At 47.1% G+C, this 20,781-nt stretch overlaps 3 protein-coding genes across 7 annotated transcripts; 2 read left to right on the top strand and 1 right to left on the bottom strand.

Annotated features, from left to right (window-relative positions):
• Positions 1 to 253: 253 nt before the first annotated feature.
• Positions 254 to 7,155, top strand: LOC141755726 (ankyrin repeat and SOCS box protein 2-like). 2 transcript variants are annotated; one of them, XM_074614852.1, is made up of 9 exons: positions 254 to 1,586; positions 2,462 to 2,816; positions 3,867 to 4,036; positions 4,132 to 4,287; positions 4,420 to 4,665; positions 4,808 to 4,979; positions 5,235 to 5,805; positions 5,883 to 6,036; positions 6,648 to 7,154. In XM_074614852.1, the coding sequence occupies exons 2-9, from the start codon at positions 2,479 to 2,481 to the stop codon at positions 6,797 to 6,799; spliced, it is 1,959 nt and encodes a 652-aa protein (XP_074470953.1). In that variant the 5' UTR covers positions 254 to 1,586; positions 2,462 to 2,478; the 3' UTR covers positions 6,800 to 7,154. The 2 variants fall into 2 exon arrangements, with proteins under 2 accessions (XP_074470953.1, XP_074470954.1); XM_074614853.1 differs by lacking the exon at positions 254 to 1,586 and having other exon boundaries at positions 1,910 to 2,816; positions 6,648 to 7,155.
• A 289-nt stretch (positions 7,156 to 7,444) lies between these two features.
• LOC141756099 (ankyrin repeat and SOCS box protein 2-like) lies at positions 7,445 to 17,179 on the top strand. Of its 4 annotated transcripts, XM_074615589.1 has the most exons (10): positions 7,452 to 7,864; positions 8,381 to 8,641; positions 10,427 to 10,537; positions 11,390 to 11,559; positions 11,659 to 11,814; positions 11,905 to 12,150; positions 12,880 to 13,051; positions 13,382 to 13,952; positions 14,720 to 14,873; positions 15,123 to 17,179. In XM_074615589.1, exons 2-10 carry the CDS (start codon positions 8,388 to 8,390, stop codon positions 15,269 to 15,271), a joined length of 1,983 nt encoding a protein of 660 aa, XP_074471690.1. In that variant the 5' UTR covers positions 7,452 to 7,864; positions 8,381 to 8,387; the 3' UTR covers positions 15,272 to 17,179. The 4 variants fall into 4 exon arrangements, with proteins under 4 accessions (XP_074471691.1, XP_074471692.1, XP_074471690.1 ...); XM_074615588.1 differs by having other exon boundaries at positions 11,390 to 11,814; XM_074615590.1 differs by lacking the exon at positions 15,123 to 17,179 and having other exon boundaries at positions 7,445 to 7,864; positions 11,390 to 11,814; positions 13,382 to 14,025; positions 14,720 to 14,854.
• On the bottom strand, positions 17,102 to 20,273 carry LOC141756101 (E3 ubiquitin-protein ligase TRIM50-like). Its single transcript, XM_074615594.1, has 9 exons — positions 20,032 to 20,273; positions 19,663 to 19,789; positions 19,366 to 19,536; positions 18,815 to 18,910; positions 18,410 to 18,640; positions 18,295 to 18,317; positions 18,053 to 18,183; positions 17,729 to 17,910; positions 17,102 to 17,648 (listed from the first exon to the last, which is right to left on the bottom strand). The coding sequence occupies exons 1-9, from the start codon at positions 20,130 to 20,132 to the stop codon at positions 17,223 to 17,225; spliced, it is 1,488 nt and encodes a 495-aa protein (XP_074471695.1). The 5' UTR covers positions 20,133 to 20,273; the 3' UTR covers positions 17,102 to 17,222.
• Positions 20,274 to 20,781: the final 508 nt, after the last annotated feature.

The raw sequence follows: 20,781 nt of genomic DNA, 5'->3' as shown, positions 1-20,781 counted from the left end.
TGCTATAGAGCCACCACAAGGGTTCTCACGGTAGACTGATGAGGAGGAGCTGATGATGGATGGATGTTGGTTCATTCAGACCTCAATAGTTTAGATAACATGTTTATTCTAGGGGCTGTCAATCAATTAAAAATATTTAATCACAATTAATATAAAATGAATCACACATTTTTTTTTATCTGTTCAAAATGTACCTTAAAGGGAGATTTGTCAAGTATTTAATACTCTTATCAACATGGGAGTGGACAAATATGCTGCTTTATGCAAATTTATGTATATATTTATTATTATTGGAAATGAATTAACAACACAAAACAATGACAAATATTTTTCCAGAAACCCTCACAGGTACTAAATTATTGCATAAAAGATATTGCATAACTGCAGCCCAACAGGCAACAACAGCTGTCAGTGTGTCAGTGTGCTGACTTGACTATGACTTGCCCCCAAACTGCATGTGATTATCATAAAGTGGGCATGTCTGTAAAGGGGAAACTCGTGGGTACCCATAGAACTCATTTACATTCAGACATCTGGAGGTCAGAGGTCAAGGGACCCCTTTGAAAATGTCCATGACAGTTTTTCCTCGCCAAAATTTAGCGTAAGTTTAGAGCGTTATTTAAAGCTCCCATATTATAAAAAAAGTGAGATTTTCATGTTTTTTTTATTATAAAGCAGGCTTAAGTCGTATATAAATACTGTGAAAGTATCGAAACGCTCAATCCACAGGGAAATACACACAGCCCGTATTCAGAAACTCTGCATTTGAAACAAGCTGTCAGTATTTCTCGCCATTTGTGATGTCACAAATATACAATATTTAGACCCTTTACACAGATTTAAACGTAAACATTCTAAATGTGTCCCAGTTTATTTCCTGGTTGCAGTGTATGTGAATAACATCAGCTGACAGGAAGTAAACATGGACCTAAGCTGTTGCCTAGCAACGCAATTCTTTTGCAATTCTGTCGCAATTCCGTCGAAATGCACTAAAACAGATCGTTTCAGACAGAGGGTGAATACAGGTATATTCAGGCCGACAGTATGAGGAAAATAAAGGTTTTTTGAACATTTCAGCATGTAAACATGTTCTTGTAGAAACACTAAATACAAGTATGATCCTGAAAATGAGCACGATATGGGACCTTTAACCTCTTTCCTGACAAGCTAGTATGACGTGGTTGGTACCGATGGATTCATCAGGTTTTTAGTTTCATATGATGTCAGTATCTTCACTCAAAAAATGAATTAGTGGCGTTAAAATGAATTTGCGTTAACGCATTATTATCACTTTGACAGCCTTAGTTTATTATAATTATAATACGGGAAAAGTTGTCTTTGTGGAGTCGATTTTTATGTGTTTCAATGAAACAGGTCAACATTCAGATTCATTTTATCTGACCTCATGGAGCCTTAAGCCTCTTTTGACCGTCAGCCAGCAGAGTTTCAGTATCAGAGGTTTGATGACTCTGCTGGCAGCATGAAGACATGAAACCAAAACACTCTGAAGTCCAAACCCAGATCTCAGATCTGCTGCTGCAGAACACAACAGAGAGGGACCTGCTGAACCCGGAACCGTTTCACAGGTAAGCACCGAGTCTGTGTTTGATCCTGATACAGGCTCACTCACCTGTCCACTAAAAGACATTGTGAATAGTCCAGTTATTGCTTGATCATTCAGTCTGTGTGGACATTTAATACACTAGACACAGCTGTTATTCTGTTGTTGAATGTTTTGTTTATGTTTTTTTAATTGGATTTCATATTTTATGATGTAATGTCATTGTGCTGTCTTTGTTGTTTTTAAAGTTATCATTTTATGTTGTTGTCGTTGTTGTTGTTGTTGTTGTTGTTGTTGTTATACATTTGTGTTTTTTGTTCTATTATGTTATGTAGTGTAATGAAGTTAGTTTTTGTGCATTATTATTATTATTGTTATTCTTATTACTACACCAGTTGCCAAGGCTACTTATCTCTACTTTCTTATGTAAAATTAAAAAATATATAATTTCTTCATTTATGTTGATTTATAATTATATATTATAAATGATACTGAGATTTGGAAATGGTTCATTTCAACCAATTACTCTTTTTTTTTTTAAATATTTTGATCTCCCTCTTGCCTCTCAGAAATAGAGGAGGAGTGACCTCCTCCTCTATTTCTGTTGACCAGCCTCTACTGGTCACATTGTAAATGTTTCTGTGCAGGTCGCCAGCTCTCAGCCAGATTGAATATTTGGCTGGAGGACAGAGAAAAGAAACACCGCTGACCTCAATAACTTCATTCACTGATCTCACATTCAGCAGCAGCTTCAGCCAGAATGTAAAGAGTCTCAGCTGACCAGCTGATGTGTTATTTCTCCCAGTAACTATAATGATTTAATGGGAATTGCTGCTGCTGCATATCAGAGAGAGTTCAGTCGGTTTTGAAGAGAACTGATTGGAGCTTTTTCGTCAACAGTTGTTTGTCGATCCAACATGGCAGCCATGTCTGAGGTGAACCTGGACGACTACAGCGTTTACAGCTCGCTGTCTGACGAGGAGCTGCTGCATATTGCTGTCGAGAGAAGCCTCTCTGACAAACACTGGCCTTCAGACTGTGATCAGACATCATCATCATCATCATCATCTTCATCCTCAGCCCGTGCTCTGCCCACTCGAACAAGCCCAAACCCCAGACGGAGACATCCCGACCCCCCCAGACACCTGAACCACGGCCCTCCATCCCGTCCTCCACCTCCAGCCCACCCAGGTGTCTCTAACTGTGCAAATCCCCCAACAGGGCTGTTCCCCTCCATCTACAGACCCGTCCGGAGGTGAGTCAGTCAAAACACGCCAAACAGGTAGAGCCAGAGCAACGCAACCTCCTCTCCACGCCAAAACATATAGAGCCAGAGCAACACAACCTCCTCTACATGCCAAATAGATAGAGCCAGAGCAACGCAACCTCCTCTCCACGCCAAAACATATAGAGCCAGAGCAACACAACCTCCTCTCCACGCCAAAACATATAGAGCCAAAACAACACAACCTCCTCTACATGCCAAATAGATAGAGCCAGAGCACACAACCTCCTCTCAACGCCAAATAGGTAGAGCCAGAGCAACACGACCTCCTCTCCACGCCAAAACAGATAGAGCCAGAGCAACACAACCTCCTCTCCATGCCAAAACAGATAGAGCCAGAACAACACGACCTCCTCTCCATGCCAAACAGGTAGAGCTAGAGCAACACAACCTCCTCTACATGCCAAATAGATAGAGCCAGAGCAACACAACCTCCTCACCACGCCAAAACAGATAGAGGCAGAGCAACACGACCTCCTCTCCACGCCAAAACAGATAGAACTAGAGTTACACAACCTCCTCTCCACGCCAAATAGATAGAGCCAGAGCAACACAACCTCCTCTCCATGCCAAATAGGTGGAGCCAGAGCAACACGACCTCCTCTCCACGCCATATAGATAAAGCCAGAGCAACACAACCTACTCTCCATGCCAAAACAGATAGAGCTAGAGCAACACGACCTCCTCTCAATGCCAGATAGACAGAGCCAGAGCAACACAACCTCCTCTCCACGCCATATAGATAGAGCCAGAGCAACACAACCTCCTCTCCATGCCAGATAGATAGAGCCAGAGCAACACAACTTCTTCTCCACCATGGAACCTAGAGAGAGGACCAGATTTCAGTCAGTTCAGACACAACTGTCCAGAACAAGTGGACTCTTGTATGCATCTGTTGTTTGCCCACTGACCCTTCAACACATGTTGGATGTTTGCTGGTAAACAGTTTTTAGATGTTAATTAGCTGCGTATAGTTTCTTATTGTCTTCACAGTGAGAGTTTCTTCTGTGTTTATCTCAGAGAGATCACTCCGCTGCAGTCTATGATTATGAATGGAGATTCAGAGGCTCTGCTGGAGTTGGTTGAACGGGGGTCCGGCAGCGAGACGGAGCCCAGCGACGAAGGCTGGATCGCTCTTCATGAAGCTGCTTATTACGGACAACTGGAGTGTGTCACGATCCTCATTGGAGGTGAGCAGCTGCAGTTTCTGGTGCTCCCTTGCACTGCCTCCACACCATAGAGTCAAACACAGAGAGTTTGACCTTTGACCTCTGTCTGTCCTCAGCTCATCCCGACTCGGTGAACAGATGCACGTTGAAGAATAAGACCGCTCTGGTCCTGGCTGCCGGTCGGGGAAACGTTTCCTGTGTCGATTTTCTCCTGAAGAACGGAGCCGACCTAGAGGTCGCCGACAAGGACCGAGAAACGCCGCTGTTCGCAGGTGAGCTGACATCAAAGAGCCTGCTGGAAGACGCAGTGATGTCACATGAGTCCCTGCGTGACATCACAAATATGTAACAAACCCCCTCTGGTCTGAAGAATAAGTAGATGGTTTTATTGTTGTTGTTTTCAGCCTGTGAGGAACCGAACGAAGCCATCGTGGATCTGCTGCTGAGGTCTGGAGCTCGGGTGAATCGCTGCAACATTCAGGGAGTGACTGCTCTTCATGAAGCCTGCAGACACGGACAACTGAAGCTCTGCAGGAAGTTACTGGAGTCCGGAGCCGATCATCACGCCAAAAACATCTATGGCATCCGACCGATGTTCACCGCTGCACAGCTCGGACACGTCAACATCATCCAGCTGCTTGCCAAGAAAGGTCAGCCCTTCATACCTGTTCATCAGTTATCTTTTGTGTCTGTCGACAGCTGATCTTAAGGTGTTTCTAAAGGTGTTTTTGTCCCTCAGGTGCAGATATAAATGATGTTAAGGTGTTATTTAAAGGTGTTTTTGTCCCTCAGGTGCAGATATTAATGGACAGGCAGGAGACGGAGCGTCGCCGCTGTTTGAAGCCTGTAAGAACGGTCATGTTTGTGCTGCTGATGAGCTGCTGTCTCTGAAAGCGGACGCTAACCGCTCCACGACGTCGGGCCTGCTGCCTCTTCATGTGGCCGTTCAGAACAATCACTCACGGTCTGAGAAACTTCCTGTCTGTCACGGTTTCACTTTTATCAGCTGTTCTGTGTTTCTCTGATTCTTTTAAATCCACTGGTACTCTGTGATTGAGTGTATATTTACTGTCCGGGCTTTCAGAACAAGCACCAAACTCTCTAAAGTAAAAGCATGTTTGGTTGTCTGGTGCTGGAGGGTTCTGGGTAGATTAACCCACCATCAGCCCGACTCCGCTGGTTACCTCCGGGTGTGACAGGTATCTTTTGTATTTTCCAGAGTTGTGTCACTGCTGATCCCGGCGACCAGCAGGGTCAAAGTCCAGAACAGCGGCATCAGTCCTCTGCACATCGCCGCAGAGAACAACTGGGATGACATCATGGAGCTGCTGATTGAGTCTGGCTTCGACGTCAACGCCAAGTTGTCGGAGGACCACTCCGAGATGTACGAGGACCGGCGTAGCACGGCGGTTTACTCCTCCGTCTACAACGGGAACATAGAGGCCGTCGAGATGCTGCTGGAGGCCGGAGCTGACCCCAACCTCGACGTCTTCAACCCGCTGCTCATCGCCGTCCGGCTTGGTCGGATGGACATTGCGACACTGCTGCTGAAGTACGGCGCCGACGCCAACGCTAAGATCCCCACCCAGCCGTCCTCCTTCCCGGTGGCCATCCTGCTCAGAATGGAGACGCTGCCGATGCTCAAACTGCTGCTGGATAACGGCTGTGACGCCAGGCCTTGCTTCGACTGTCCCTACGGCCAAAAACCACATCCGCCCGTCATGCCATCACGCTCTCGCATTGACGAAATGCGAATCAGCAGAGTTGCACCACCGCAGCGCTGCGTTCAGGTGAGTCAAAAATATCCAGCACAAATTACAGCTTGTGTAAATCTGTTAGATAAAGAGTCTCCTCTATCTTGTTTCAGTTCTGTGAGGCCGTCTCCAGCTTGTCGTCTCGCCGTGCAGCCGGTCCGATCATCTCGATGCTGCTGGACTACGTGAGTCATGTCCGTCTCTGCTCCCGTCTGCTGGAGGTCCTGGAGAGTCACAGCGACTGGCCGTCCATCAAGCTGAAAGCTCGTAAGAAACAAAAACAACACTGACAGTTGACAGGAAATGGTCATAGCAACAGTAACTATGGGTGGTTTGAGATCCGACAAACATTCCTGAGTAAAAAGAGGTGAATTGTTAGAGCATTTTCCATGTACCAAAAAACGTTTCTGGCGTCCTAGATAAGGTCCCTGCAAAAGGGACACTGACGGCACATTTTATCTAAACTAATTCGCCATTCCTCCTCCATGTTGCAGGGCGTCCAACAAACGTTCAGCTCAAAACGCCAGTTAGGAAACTCCAATAGAAAACAATGTAATCAAGGTGACACATCCAGTTAGGACACAGTGTAAAAAGGTGTCAGAGCTCCGTAAAGGATTTTTGAACTCCTAAGAGGTTTCTGAGCTCCTAAAAGGTTTTTTGTGCCCTGAAAAGGTACTTTTTAAAAAGCCTTATAAAGTTCTAGAAACATTTCTGAGTCCTAGATTAGGTTCCTATGAAAGTTCCTGAGTTTTATAAAGGTTTACTGAGTAGTGTCGTCTGTCAGTCTGATCGGCTGGCGGGGCTGAGGGGGTTTAAGTAGGAGGATCAGGTCTCAGACTCTCTAACCTCTCCTCTAAATCGGTGTGTTTTCCGTTCAGGTCCTCCTCATCCTCTGATGCAGCTCTGCAGGTTGGAGATCAGACGTCTGGTCGGAGTCCGAAGACTCAAACTGCTCCACACGCTGCCACTTCCTGTCAGACTGATCCGCTTCCTGCTCTATGACGTCGCTGTTCAAGCACCTGAAGTCTAGTCGCTAGCTGAGTCAACGTTAGCTGTACTAAGTTTGTGTAGGCTGTACTTCTTCCTACTCCTTTTCAGGCATGTAATATCTATTAATGTTGATTATCTGTTTATTGAAAGTTTGCTGGATGTTTACTGTTCATTCTATTTGTTATTTTTTACTCATTTGTTACATGTTCGAAATAAATAAATAATTAAAAATAAGGGTGGTTGTCACTATCCACTGATATTTATTAACATGAATCCCAATTAGTATATGAAAAATGAACGGTGCGGTGCTTTAAATGTTGCGGCTGCAAGGAATTGTGGGACGGCATTTACTCCTTTCTTTTGGTAAAGGATGCTCCAGTGTGTCCTATGCTAAAGGAGATAAGAAAGGAAGCATTGAAGCACCTTTCCTCAGCATTTAGAGGATTCATACAGCTGTTATTACAGCGGCTACTCAGATACTTCCGGGTGATTTCACTCCGTTAGGAACCTTCCTAACAGAAAAAGACTACTCGCCCCTATGCATATATGTCTGATATGTGTCTTTAAATATAGAAACATGTGACCAGGGATGTTGAAGGTCACACAGAAACATGGCTGCATGTTAGCAGACAGACGAATAACTCTGAGGCTTTTAATTCCCAGTTTGTTTAGTGAACTGGTCGGTGCTGGTTTGCTGGTTTTAGCAGATGTGTGAGTGTCAAGTTGAGCTTTAGTTCAGTGAGTTTTGTTTTAACAGTGAAGATTCACATTCAGCTCAGCTCTGAGACAGCTGGTATTAATCCAGTGTATTTATTTTTGGTTAAATAAAATGTTTATTTTCTGTTTTATTGACGTTGCTGCAGATTGAGAAACGTCTGTAACATTAGACGTGTAATATTAACACATTAACTCTGGAGGTCAGCTGGTGAACGAGCTCAGACTGCAGGTCCTTAAAATAAACCTGAAGTATCTCCCCCCATACACACACACACACACACGCACACACACACAGTCTCCATTACAGACAAACAGACTCTTACAACACATGGACCTATGTGAACTCAGAGGAAGCGTTGGATTTATAGAGAAGAACTTTTAAAAAGAGGTGAGAACTTTTCTTGTTCAGTCACATTCTGGTTTTACTGCTGATTGTCTTATCTCAACAGACTTGTCAGTGCTGCAGTCTGTTGTCTTATCTCTACAGACTTGTATAAAGTCAGTGCTGCAGTCTGTTGTTTTATCTCAACAGACTTGTATAAAGTCAGTGCTGCAGTCTGTTGTCTTATCTCTACAGACTTGTATAAAGTCAGTGCTGCGGTCTGTTGTTTTATCTCAACAGACTTGCATAAAGTCAGTGCTGCAGTCTGTTGTCTTATCTCTACAGACTTGTATAAAGTCAGTGCTGCAGTCTGTTGTTTTATCTCAACAGACCTGTATAAAGTCAGTGCTGCGGTCTGTTGTTTTATCTCAACAGACTTGCATGAAGTCAGTGCTGCAGTCTGTTGTTTTATCTCAACAGACCTGTATAAAGTCAGTGCTGCAGTCTGTTGTCTTATCTCAACAGACTTGTCAGTGCTGCGGTCTGTTGTTTTGCGGTCTCTTTCATCTTCTAACCTCGCAGCTCCATCATGGCGGCAGCCAGAACCTCCCGCTCTGAAGCATTTGAGGATTATTCCGTCTACAGTGCCCTGAGTGATGACGAGCTGATGCAGCTCGCCATTGAGCGCAGTCTGACCGACACACTCTGCAACAACGCCAACACCATCACTGCTGTTACTGCCACCACTCCAAACACTAACCAACTGGAACCGAGCCCCAGCTCCCACAATCCCACTGCACACTACAGCTCCCACAATCCACCGAGTGAAGAGCCTCCTGATCCGTACGTAACGTCACAGTTTTTATTTTCCTCCTCCATATTGTGAGTACTAACAACAGTATCTTGTACTCGAGTATTTTACTGGTTGAAGTGATCGAAGAGAATGGATTCATATAAAAGACTCTTCGTTGGTGATTATTGTACAACACTATTATTCAGGCAGATTAAGTTTGTGGTCTGAAAAGGTAAAAACAAACACATGTACTCTATAACGTGGTGGAGGTGTTTGTGTGACCCTGGGAGCTGTGTTGTCAGGGGCAACAGCTCCTGGTAGAGTCTCCCAAGGCTAAGTGGTCCCAGGGTTGGGGCCAGACCAACAGTGTGGGGCCCACCACTCGCAGGGATAGGCGTTGGGGTCGGGTACATTGTGAGCCGGCGGCAGGTAAAGGCGGGGATCTAAGCATGCCGACCCCCGGCATTGCAGACTGGCTTTAGGGCCTTGGAACGTCACCTCTCTTTTGGGGAAGGAACCGGTGCTGGTGTGGGAAGTGGAGCGATATCAACTGGATAAAGTTGGGCTTACCTCCACATATAGCACTGGTTCTGGAACCAAACTCCTGGATAGGAGCTGGACTCTCACTTTTTCCAGAGTTGCCCAGGGTGAGAGGCGCCGGACGGGTGTGGGGATACTCATGAGCACCCGGTTGTGAGGCCCTTGTACACAAGGTTTTCGAGGCCGTCAAGCTGAAGAAGGAGGCCTTTCGGGCTTGGTTGGCACAGGAGTCTATGGAAACAGACAGGTACTGGTTGGCCAGAAGGGCGACAGCTGCAGCGGTCATCAAAGTAAAAACTTGGCTGTGGGAGGAGTTCAGGGAGACTATGGAGAAGGACTTTTGGTTGGTCTCAAGGTCCGGTTTGGGGCCTTCAGAATGGCGTCTCTGCTGTTTGCAGATGATGTAGTTGTGTTGGCTCCATCAGACTGTGACCTTCAGCACTGGTTTGCAGCCAAGTGGGAAGCGGTCGGGATGAGAGTCAGTACCTCCAAGTCTGAGGCCATGGTTCTCTGCCGGAAAACGGTGGACTGCGCCCTCCAGGCTGGGGAGTGAGTCACTGCCCGAAGCGAGGGAGTTTAAGTATCTCAGGGTCTTGTTCATGAGTGAGGGCAAAATGGAGCGGGAGATGAACAGGCGGTTCGGTGCGGTATCAGCAGTTATGTGGGCATTGTACCGCACCGCTGTGGTGAAGAGGGAGCTTAGCCGGAAGGCAAAGGTTTACCAGTCCATCTACGTTCCAACCCTCACCTATGGTCATGAGCTTTGGGTAGTGACCAAAAGAATGAGATCGCGGTTACAAGCAGCTGAAATTAGTTTCCTCCGTAGGGTGGCTGGGCTCAGACGTAGAGATCGGCTGAGGAGCTCAGACATCCGGAGGGAGCTCGGAGTAGAGCCGCTGCTCCTTCGTGTCGAAAAGGGCCAGCTGATGTGGTTAGGGCATCTGATCAGGATGCTCTCTGGACGCCTTCCTTTGGAGGTTTTCCGGGCACGTCCAACCGGTAAGAAGCCCCGGGGTAGACCCAGAACACACTGGAGAGATTATATATCTGGTCTGGCCTGAGAACGCCTCTGGATCCCCCAGGAAGGGCAGGAAAACATTGCTGAGGAGAGGGAAGTCTGGAATTCCCTGCTTAGCCCGCTGCCCCACGACCCGGCCCCGGATCAGAGGAAGATAATGCATTAATGGACATGTGCACTACTGTTGAAAAGTTTGAAATGAGTTGTGATGTTGATGTTCTGGCTGTTGCTGTGTCAGTCTCTGTGCTCTGATTGGCTGTTGTCTTGGCGTTGGCAGGAAGACCTTTGATGGGACAATCAGTCGCTACATCACGGGTTCTGGGAAGAGAATGGTGGCGTATCGCAAACATGACGGCACTGTGGTCCACACCGCTCCAGAACCTGAAGAGTGAGTTAAGTTCTGTTCACTATGTACGTGGAACCACCTGTATCACCTGTTTCATCTCTGTCTCTCAAGTGAGACAGGTGAGGCAGGTGAGACAAGCGAGACAGGTGAGGCAAGTGAGACAGGTGAGGCAGTTGAGACAGGTGAGGCAGGTGAGACATGTGAGGCAGGTGAGACAGGGGAGACAAGTGAGACAGGTGAGGCAAGTGAGACAGGTGAGGCAGTTGAGACAGGTGAGGCAGGTGAGACATGTGAGGCAGGTGAGGCAGGTGAGACAAGTGAGACAAGTGAGACATGTGAGGCAGGTGCGGCAGGTGAGAAATGTGAGGCAGGTGAGGCAGGTGAGACAAGTGAGACATGTGAGGCAGGTGCGGCAGGTGAGACAGATGAGGCAGTTGAGACAGGTGAGGCAGGTGAGACATGTGAGGCAGGTGGGGCAGGTGAGGCAGGTGAGACAAGTGAGACAGATGAGGCAAGTGAGAGATGTGAGGCAGGTGAGGCAGGTGAGAAATTGTGAGGCAGGTGAGACAAGTGAGACAGGTGAGACAGGTGAGGCAGGGTGAGGCAGGTGAAACAGGTGAGGCAGGTGAGACAGGTGAGACAGGTGAAAGAGGTGAGGCAGGTGAGACAGGTGAGGCAGGTGAGACAGGTGAGACAGGTGAAAGAGGTGAGGCAGGTGAGACAGATGAAAGAGGTGAGGCAGGTGAGACAGGTGAGGCAGGTGAGACAGGTGAAAGAGGTGCGGCAGGTGAGACAGGTGAAAGAGGTGAGGCAGGTGAGACAGATGAAAGAGGTGAGGCAGGTGAGACAGGTGAGGCAGGTGAGACAGGTGGATGATGGGTATTTTACCTGCAGGGAGGAGGAGCCTCTGTTCAAAGCGATCCGTGTTGGTGATGTGAGCAGTGTGAAAGCGTTTGCGATGCGTCTGGGAACAAACCTGATGCTGCCGAGTAAACCGGGCTGGCTCGCGATCCACCAGGCGGCGTGGTATGGTCAGGACACCTGTATGAGAGTACTGCTGTCAGGTAGATATGTACACACAACCACACACACACACACACACACACACACACACACATCACAACAACATCCAAAGAAGTCCTTTTCCGTGCTTCTGTGCTCAGCTCAGCCGGGGATGATCAACAAGCGAACGGACCGTGGCGAGACGGCGCTGCTGGTCGCTGTCAAGAAAACCCGGCTGCGATGCGTTGAGGTGCTGCTGGAAAACCGAGCGGACCCCGACACCCTGAACTACAACAAAGAGACGCCGCTTTACAAAGGTGAATCAGATAACGTTGAACACAGCACAGTTCACCTGAAGTCATGTTTACTAAAGGAGCTTAACTTTTATAACTCTTCTTCCTCTGCAGCCTGTGAGAAGGGCAGCGCTGCAATAGTGGCGGCGTTGTTGAACCATGGCGTGGCGGTGAACACTCCCTGTATCTGGGGTTGCACCGCCCTGCACGAAGCTGCGTCTCAAAACAACGTGGAGATCGGTGAGATGCTGCTGAAGGCCGGAGCCAAACACAACCTCCCCAACACCTACGGCATCTCGCCGCTGTTCAGCGCAGCTCAGGGCGGGCAGCTCGCCGCCCTGCGCCTCCTCATCAAACACGGTACGTTTATCTTATCGTTGTGCTGCTAACTGTAACTGTAGTGGTGCGTAGAACAAAGAGCAGCACATCATCATAGACCAGCTCTAACCAGGATGCTACAGACTAGATCTGAATGTACCAGCTACGACTGCTGCTGCTGCTGCTAACTGGTTCCGGTGGTTCAGCCTCTGGACCATCACAACCTGCAGCAGCAGGTTTTAAAGGTGAAACCTGAACCCGGAACCCCGATGCCTAAATCCTGAACGCTGAACCCTGAACCCTGAATCCTGAACCCTGAACCCTGAACCCTGAACCCTGAACCCTGAACCCTGAACCCTGAACCCTGAACCCTGAACCCTGAATCCTGAACCCTGAACCCTCAACCTTAAACCCTAAACAGTAAAACCTGAACCCTGAATCATGAACCCTGAATCGTGAAACCTGACTCCTGAACACTAAATCCTGACCCCTGACCCCTGAATCCTGAACTCTGAACCCTCAACCCTAAACCCTAAACCCTTGATCCCTGACTCCTGACCCCTGAATTCTGAACCCTGGCCCCTGATCCTTGAGCCCTAACCCCTGACCCCTAACCCCTAACCCCTGAACTTTGAACTCCTTGACTCCTGAACCGTGACCCCTGAACTCTTACCCTTGACTCCTGACCCCTGACCCCTGAATCCTGCCCTGAACCCTGAACCCTGAACCCTGAACCCTGAACCCTGAACCCTGACCCCTGTCTCCCTGCAGGTGCAGACATTAATAGTCAGGCTGCTGATGGAGCCACCGCTCTGTATGAAGCTGCTAAAAATGGACACCAAGAAATTGTGGAGCTCCTCCTCTCTCAGAAGGCCGACGCCAACAAACCTGGAAGGACCGGGTTGTTACCGCTTCACATCGCCGCTCAGACAGGAAGTTACACGTAGGCACACTGACTATTAACAACCTGCCTTATTTTAATAACAACAGAGCAGATCTCAAATACTGTCTTTGAGGGTTTAGGGGAAATCAACGGGGAGTAAAGAGGCTCATCCAAACCAACAGCTGTTTAGAGCTGGGTGTGCTTGAGTCATACTAAAGAACAGATTGTGTGTTCCCTTGTAAACAGGAAGTATTAAAGCAGTGATGATGATTAGTCTCTCACAGTAGCACCAGAACACTGTGGGTTTGTCAATCAAACATTTACTGTTACTGATAGCTCAGCGTTGGGAGTCGGTCTGGTCTAATTCCTGTGATGTTTTCCTGTTTCCAGCATCGTCTCCATGTTGATCCCGGCCACCAGCAAGACCAGAGTCCAACGGACTGGCATCAGCCCGCTCCACCTGGCCGCTGAGCGTAACCGCGACGACGTCCTTGAGGCTCTGATCGAGGCGGGCTTTGACGTCAACACTCAGCTGTCCGAAGAGCGATCGAAGCTGTACCAGGACCGCCGCAGCACGGCGCTCTACTTCTCCGTCTTCAACAACAACATCGAAGCGTTGCGCATGCTGCTTGAGGCCGGCGGCGACCCGAACCTGGACCTGTTTAGGCCGCTGAATGTGGCGGCGAGGCAGGGCTGCATCCGGACCGTCACCCTGCTGGTGGAGCACGGGGCCGACATCAACGCCTCCATCCCCACGCACCCCACCACCTTCCCCGCCGTTTACATGTTCTCCATGAAGTACCTGCCCATGTTCAAGTACCTGCTGGACCACGGAGGCCACGCCCTGTCCTGCTTCAACTGTGTCTACGGTAACCGACCACATCCGCCAATCAAAACCACGCGATCAGAGAGTGACCTCTCCCACGCTGACAGTGTCCCCCAGTTGAGGGGCGGCGTTCAGGTGACCCGAGTCTGTTTAACGTGTTTAAATATAGAAAAACACAACGAAGTGACAGAAAGAAAGATCCAAGAAGGTTTTTACTACAGAGATACAAAAAGATTCACTGTGTAAAAGATATGATTATTATTATTGATTGAAGGTTCTGTGATTGAATGACAGTTCTGTGATTGATTGACAGTTCTGTGATTGAATGACAGTTCTGTGACTGATCGACAGCTCTGTGATTGATTGACAGTTCTGTGATTGATTGACAGTTCTGTGATTGATTGACAGTTCTGTGATTGAATGACAGTTCTGTGACTGATCGACAGCTCTGTGATTGATTGACAGTTCTGTGATTGATTGACAGTTCTGTGATTGAATGACAGTTTTGTGACTGATCGACAGCTCTGTGATTGATTGACAATTCTGTGATTGATTGACAATTACGTGACTGATTGACAGTCCTGTGATTGATTGACAGTTCTGTGATTGATTGAAGGTTCTGTGATTGATGGAAGGTTCTGTGACTGATTGACGGTTCTGTGATTGATTGACGGTTCTGTGATTAGTTGACAGTTCTGTGATTGATTGATTGATTGATTGATAGTTCTGTGATTGATTGACAGCTCTGTGATTGATTGAAGGTTCTGTGATTGATTGACAGTTCTGTGACTGATTGACAGTCCTGTGATTGATTGATTGATTGATTGATTGATTGATTGATTGATTGATTGATTGATTGATTGATTGATTGATTGATTGATAGTTCTGTGATTGATTGACAGTTCTGTGAGGTGATCTCGGCCCCTAATATCTGTCGGTGGGCGGGGCCAATCATTGACGTCCTGTTGGACTACGTTGGTCATGTGACTCTCTGCTCCAGACTGATGGAACACCTGGACAGTTACTCTGACTGGAGCGTCATCAAGGACAAAGCAGGTGAGTCAATAACTGATAATCAGTTGACTATTGATCATGTGGTCCCCCAGTAAACATGTCAGGAAAGAAGTGTTAATGGTGTTGTTGGTTTAGCGCTTAGTTTCCAGTGATGTTACTGGTTTGACCTGTAATTTCCCGGTGATGTTACTGGTTTGTCCTGTAGTTTCCGGTGATGTTACTGGTTTGTCCTGTAGTTTCCAGTGATGTTACTGGTTTACTGGTTTAGTGGTTTGTCTTGTGGTCTTCCAGCACCCCCCCGCTCGCTGCAGCAGCTCTGCAGGCTCCAGATTCTTCAGCTGGTTGGATGTCGCCGTGTGAAGAGGTTGCCGCTGCCTGGAGGTCTGATCCGCTTCCTGCAGCACCAGGAGAGATGTGACGACGACGACGACGACGACTGAGAGAAAACACTTCATCCGGTTTAATGAAAGGAGGCTATTGATTAGTATTGATTACTATTGCTCAGTAGTGATTAGTATTGATTACTTGGGCCCAGTAGACCTGGTCACTGATTCGACCATGTGTCTGCAGCGTCCTGGTTCTCATGTTTCTCAAAACTAAACGCTGATTGTTGAAATCACTTTTAGATGGCTGAATGTACCAGGTGTTTCCAGGTAGTTTCCAGGTGTTTCCAGGTGTTTTCCAGGTGTTTGTATAATGGACGGAACTTGAAACATATTAGTTTTTATTGTAACTTGGCACCAGCACAAAGTATATCTTACGTCTGCATTTCTTAGTGAAATAAGCTGATAAATTGAATTGATTAATGTGATGTTGGTCGACACTGAGCTTTTACTATGTTTGAACAATAATGTGTATTGTTATTATCTCGTAGTTGATTATTGTAATGTTTCTGTTCTGTCACAATGGTGATCAATCAGTTTAATGATCGGACACAGTTTGGCCTTCAGCCGCAGTGAGGTAACAGAGACTCCAGTCATGACATCATTAAATACATTCAAAGTGAAACACCTGTAGAAGCACATTTAGTTTATGAACGTAGGTTACATACATACAGTACATGTTACATACATACATGTTACATATATGTTACATATTTACATGTTACAGTTGAGTCTGGATTCATGATGAAGATACGGTTCATTAATGTTTAAATGAAAAATGTACATTTTAATAAACATGTTTTCTCCTTCCAATGAAACAAACGTTTCTTTGTTCAAACAATCACAAACTCCTTTTGGAGTTATTCCCACCTAGCCTCTAGCTGAACTCCGGACTCTGGACTCTAATCTCTAAACTCTGGACTCTGGACTCTGATCTCTAAACTCTGGACTCTGGATTCTGGACTCTGGACTCCGAACTCCGGACTTTGGACTCTAAACTCTAAACTCTGGACTCTGGACTCTAAACTCTGAACTCTGAACTCTGAACTCTGAACTCTGGACTCTGAACTCTGGACTCCGAACTCCGGACTCTAAACTCTGGACTCTGAACTCCGGACTCTAAACTCTGGACTCTGAACTCTGAACTCTGGACACTGAACTCTGAACTCTGGATTCTAAACTCTGGACTCTGAACTCTGAACTCCGAACTCCGGACTCTAAACTCTGAACTCTGAACTCTGGACTCTGCACTCCGAACTCCGGACTTTGGACTTTGGACTCTAAACTCTAAACTCTGGACTCTAAACTCTGAACTCTGAACTCTGAACTCTGGACTCTGGACTCCGAACTCCGGACTCTAAACTCTGGACTCTGAACTCTGAACTCTGAACTCTGGACACTGAACTCTGAACTCTGAACTCTGGATTCTAAACTCTGGACTCTGAACTCTGAACTCCGAACTCCGGACTCTAAACTCTGAACTCTGAACTCTGGACTCTGCACTCCGAACTCCGGACTTTGGACTCTAAACTCTGGACTCTAAACTCTGAACTCTGAACTCTGAACTCTGAACTCTGAACTCTGGACTCTGAACTCTGAACTCCGAACTCCTGACTTTGGACTCTAAACTCTAAACTCTGGACTCTAAACTCTGAACTCCGGACTCTAAACTCTAAACTCTAAACTCTGGACTCTGAACTCTGAACTCTGGACTTTAGACTCTATACTCTTAACTTTGGACTTTGGACTCTGGACTCTGGACTCTGGACTTTAAACTCTGAACTCTGGACTTTGGACTCTGGACCTCGAACTCCGAACTCCGGACTCTGGACTGGTACTCAGGTCTTATGTGGGTTCAGGTCTGATGTGGATTCAGGTCTGATGTGGATTCAGGTCTGATGTGGTGCAGTCTTAGGGGAGTGTTTTCAGGGATGATGCAGTTTTTTCCTGGCGGTGCTCTTCAGTTTCCTGACCTCAGTGTGTCTTACCGCGGCTGTCTTTAAGCCTGTTACGTCTCTGAGCCGCTACACTTGTGGTCCTGTTTCTGGGGCTGAGGGAGGAGGTGCTGCGTGTGAGGCTGGGGGAGGACCAGGGGGTGTTTGTTGTGTCCTCGGTCGTGCCAGCACACGTCCAGCAGGGGGTAAACCTTCCCCTGGACCTCCAGCCTGAAGCTGTAGATACAGCCCAGCTCGTCGGGACTGTCGCTGTTATAGAAGGTCAAACATCTGCCCTCATAGTCCAGGAAGATTCCCACCCGGCGGGGGGGCGGCGACACTGGCAGCACCACCCTGGGTGAAGTGAAGGCTTCATACACTCCGTCTTTCAGGCCAATCAACCACACTCCACTCTCCGGATTCTTCCCCAGCTTGGCCTTACGATTGGTCGTTCCTTTGATCAAACCTAGACGCCATTTAGGTTTGTGGGCGACCTCCACCTGGACGGCGAGAAGAAGCTTTAGAAACAGCCGTATGAATGAGTCGTGATGATGTGACCCTGCATGCAGTCAGTGTTTACCTCCCAGTAGTGTTTCCCAGAGGAGAAGCCTCGGTTGGCCAGGACGCAGTAACTGTAACTGAACCTCTCTGGATTATCAGGAAGCCTCCGCAGCAGAGCCCCACAGCCCACCATCGTGTCCCCGTGATGGAGCTCCAACATCGGGTGAGCAGTCAGAGGATCCAGCCTCAACAGCTCTGGAGCTGGAGGAGGAGTCAGACAGTCAGACAGACGGACGGACAGACAGACAGACAGACAGACAGACAGACAGACAGACAGACAGACAGACAGACAGACAGACAGACAGACAGACAGACAGACAGGTAGGTAGGTAGACAGGTGTACCTGGCAGGATTTTTCTCTGCAGTCTCTTCCACACGGTGAGTTTAATGTCGTTGTGGTTGAAACCAGTTTTAAAATTCACAGAGCTGAAGATCCTCTCCTCCTTCTGCTGGAGCTTCTGAATCTCTCTGAACCTGAAGACAAGGAGGAGGAAGAGGAGGAGGAGGAGGAGGTAGAGAGAGAGAGTTTAATATCTATCTCAATGTTTAATCACTGAACGAGTTAATTGACGACATGTTTGTTACCTCGGAGCGATGGATCCGTACTTCTGTAAACAGAAATGGAGAAAGACGTTATTTCAGATCTCGATCAATAATCTCTCAGGGCTGTTGATCAGAGACCGTAACAGGCCGACAGTACCATGATGAAGTCCAGGTGTCCCTCATTGCTCAGGTCCTGCAGGGTGTTCTGGGCCCCCTGCAGCCGGTTCAGGTTCAGGTTTAACTGGTCCGTCTGGTTCTGGAGGGACGAGATGAGGGCGGCGGCTGACGTCTCCACCTGCTGCATGAACCCGGCCTCCTCCACCTCCAGGCAGCGCCGCAGCTCGCCGAACTCCTTCCTCACCACCCACTTCAGCACGTCGGACTCATTCTGATTGGACAGAGAGCTGAACTGAGATCAGTAATGAATGAAATAGACACTCTGACATCACACTCAGTGATTGGTCGGCTGTGTGGAGGTCAGAACAGCTGAGGTCAATATTATGAGCGTCTTCCAGCATCAAAATGTTTAAACAGATATATACAGTATAATGACATCACTCACCGTGATTCTGGATTTGTTGTACGCCATTTTACAGATCTGATCTTCCAGTTTACGTTTCTGATTCTGGAACTCTGTCATCAGACAGGAAATGTCCTCCTGAGAGACAGACAGACAGACAGACGGAAGAACAACACAACAAAAAAATCCATTAGTATTGAAGAATCAGAGGACAGGCGTTGGTGAAGGTCATGAACATTAACAATGTGTGACCTTATTGTTGTAGTAAGTGGAAACACAAAGGTGATATCTGGTTTATGTTAATCTCACTGTTTGATGATATGAGGAGAGTTAATGGCTGCTTATCAACTCTGAGTCAATGATGCCAGACTATGTTTATATTTGTACCTTCGTACGGCTCTAGACGGAGCTCACAGGTGTGACTGTGTTTAGGTTCCTACCTTCATACGGCTGTAGACGGAGCTCACAGGTGTGACTGTGTTCCTACCTACGTACGGCTCTAGACGGAGCTCACAGGTGTGACTGTGTTTACGTTCCTACCTTCATACGGCTGTAGACGGAGCTCACAGGTGTGACTGTGTTTACGTTCCTACCTTCATACGGCTGTAGACGGAGCTCACAGGTGTGATCTTGTGTCCGCGGTGAGCGCCGATGCTTCCACAAAGGCCACAGATAACCGTCCGTTCGTCCTCGCAGTAAAGGCTGAGCGGGTTGTGGTGCTGAGGACACGACTCTGGCTGAGCTCCACCTGAAACACTCACTTCCTGTCAGGACGAACAAAACTCTGTGTCAATAAAAACTGACTGAAAATATGATTTAGTTCAAATACTGAGTCAAGATGTTTGACCTTGAAGGTGTTGGTCAGGTAAAGTGATCACAGGTGTGTTTACCTGCAGAGCATCAATGATTCGAGCCAAACTGACGTTGGGAGGAGGACTGTCTCCGTCTACAGCACAGCGACACACGGGACACTGCAGCTGACCAAGCAGGTCCATCGTCATGGAGCGCACACAACACCTGGACAGGTGAGGACAGGTCAGGTGAGGACAGAGAGGGAAAGGTCAGAACAAGTGGGGGCAGAATAGGCGAGTTGAAGAAAGGTGAGGACAGGGGAAGACAGGGCGGGTGGGGACAGAACAGGTGAGGTCAGGTGGGGACAGAGTAGGACAGGTGAGGTCAAGGTAGGTCAGGTGGGGACAGAGAAGGACAGGTGAGGTCAAGGTAGGTCAGGTGGGGTCAGGAGGACAGGTAGAACATACCTGCAGTAGGAGTGTCCACACTGTAACATCAGTGGTTCAGAGAAGACGTCCAGACAGACGGGACACCTGAGCTGATCCTCCAGACTCTGACGACGCTCCATGTCCTCACTAATTCTCAGCACCAGGACCAGAACCACCAGCAACACCAGGACCAGAACCACCAGCAACACCAGGACCAGAACCACTAGCAACACCAGGACCAAAACCCCCAAGACAAGAACCACAGAGACCAGCACCACAGAAGGACTTCACAGTTGTTAGTGTGTGTCTGTGCAGCAGAGCTGACTCTCTTTATAGACGGAGCCTTTTTTCCTCTGTTCTGTGATGTGATTGGATGGATGGACCGAGTGGGCGGAGCCACAAGTTGACTCCTTTATGTATGAAACGTTGTGTGAAATTATTATGAACGTCAGCAAAATATTTGACTTCAACTTAAACATATACAGCATCTATGTACTTATTTTTATTATTATTTCATTTTTATTATTTTTTTAATGGTAGAAATGTAATTAATTATGTTGTTGTTATTATTATATTATTATTATTATTATTATTAATAATAATAATAATAATAATAATAATATAATATATTATATAATATATAAAATAATATTATTGGTAGTAATATAATAATAATAGTTATTTTTATTATTATTATTATTATTATTATTAATAATAATATATATATAATATATAATATAATATTAATGGTAGTAGTAATATAATAATAACAATAATAATAATAATTAT

This window comes from Sebastes fasciatus, chromosome 18 (assembly GCF_043250625.1).
Source record: "Sebastes fasciatus isolate fSebFas1 chromosome 18, fSebFas1.pri, whole genome shotgun sequence".
Lineage (NCBI taxonomy): Eukaryota > Metazoa > Chordata > Actinopteri > Perciformes > Sebastidae > Sebastes > Sebastes fasciatus.
Note: the sequence above shows the minus strand (reverse complement) of the source record. Positions and strands in the feature narration are given on the sequence as shown.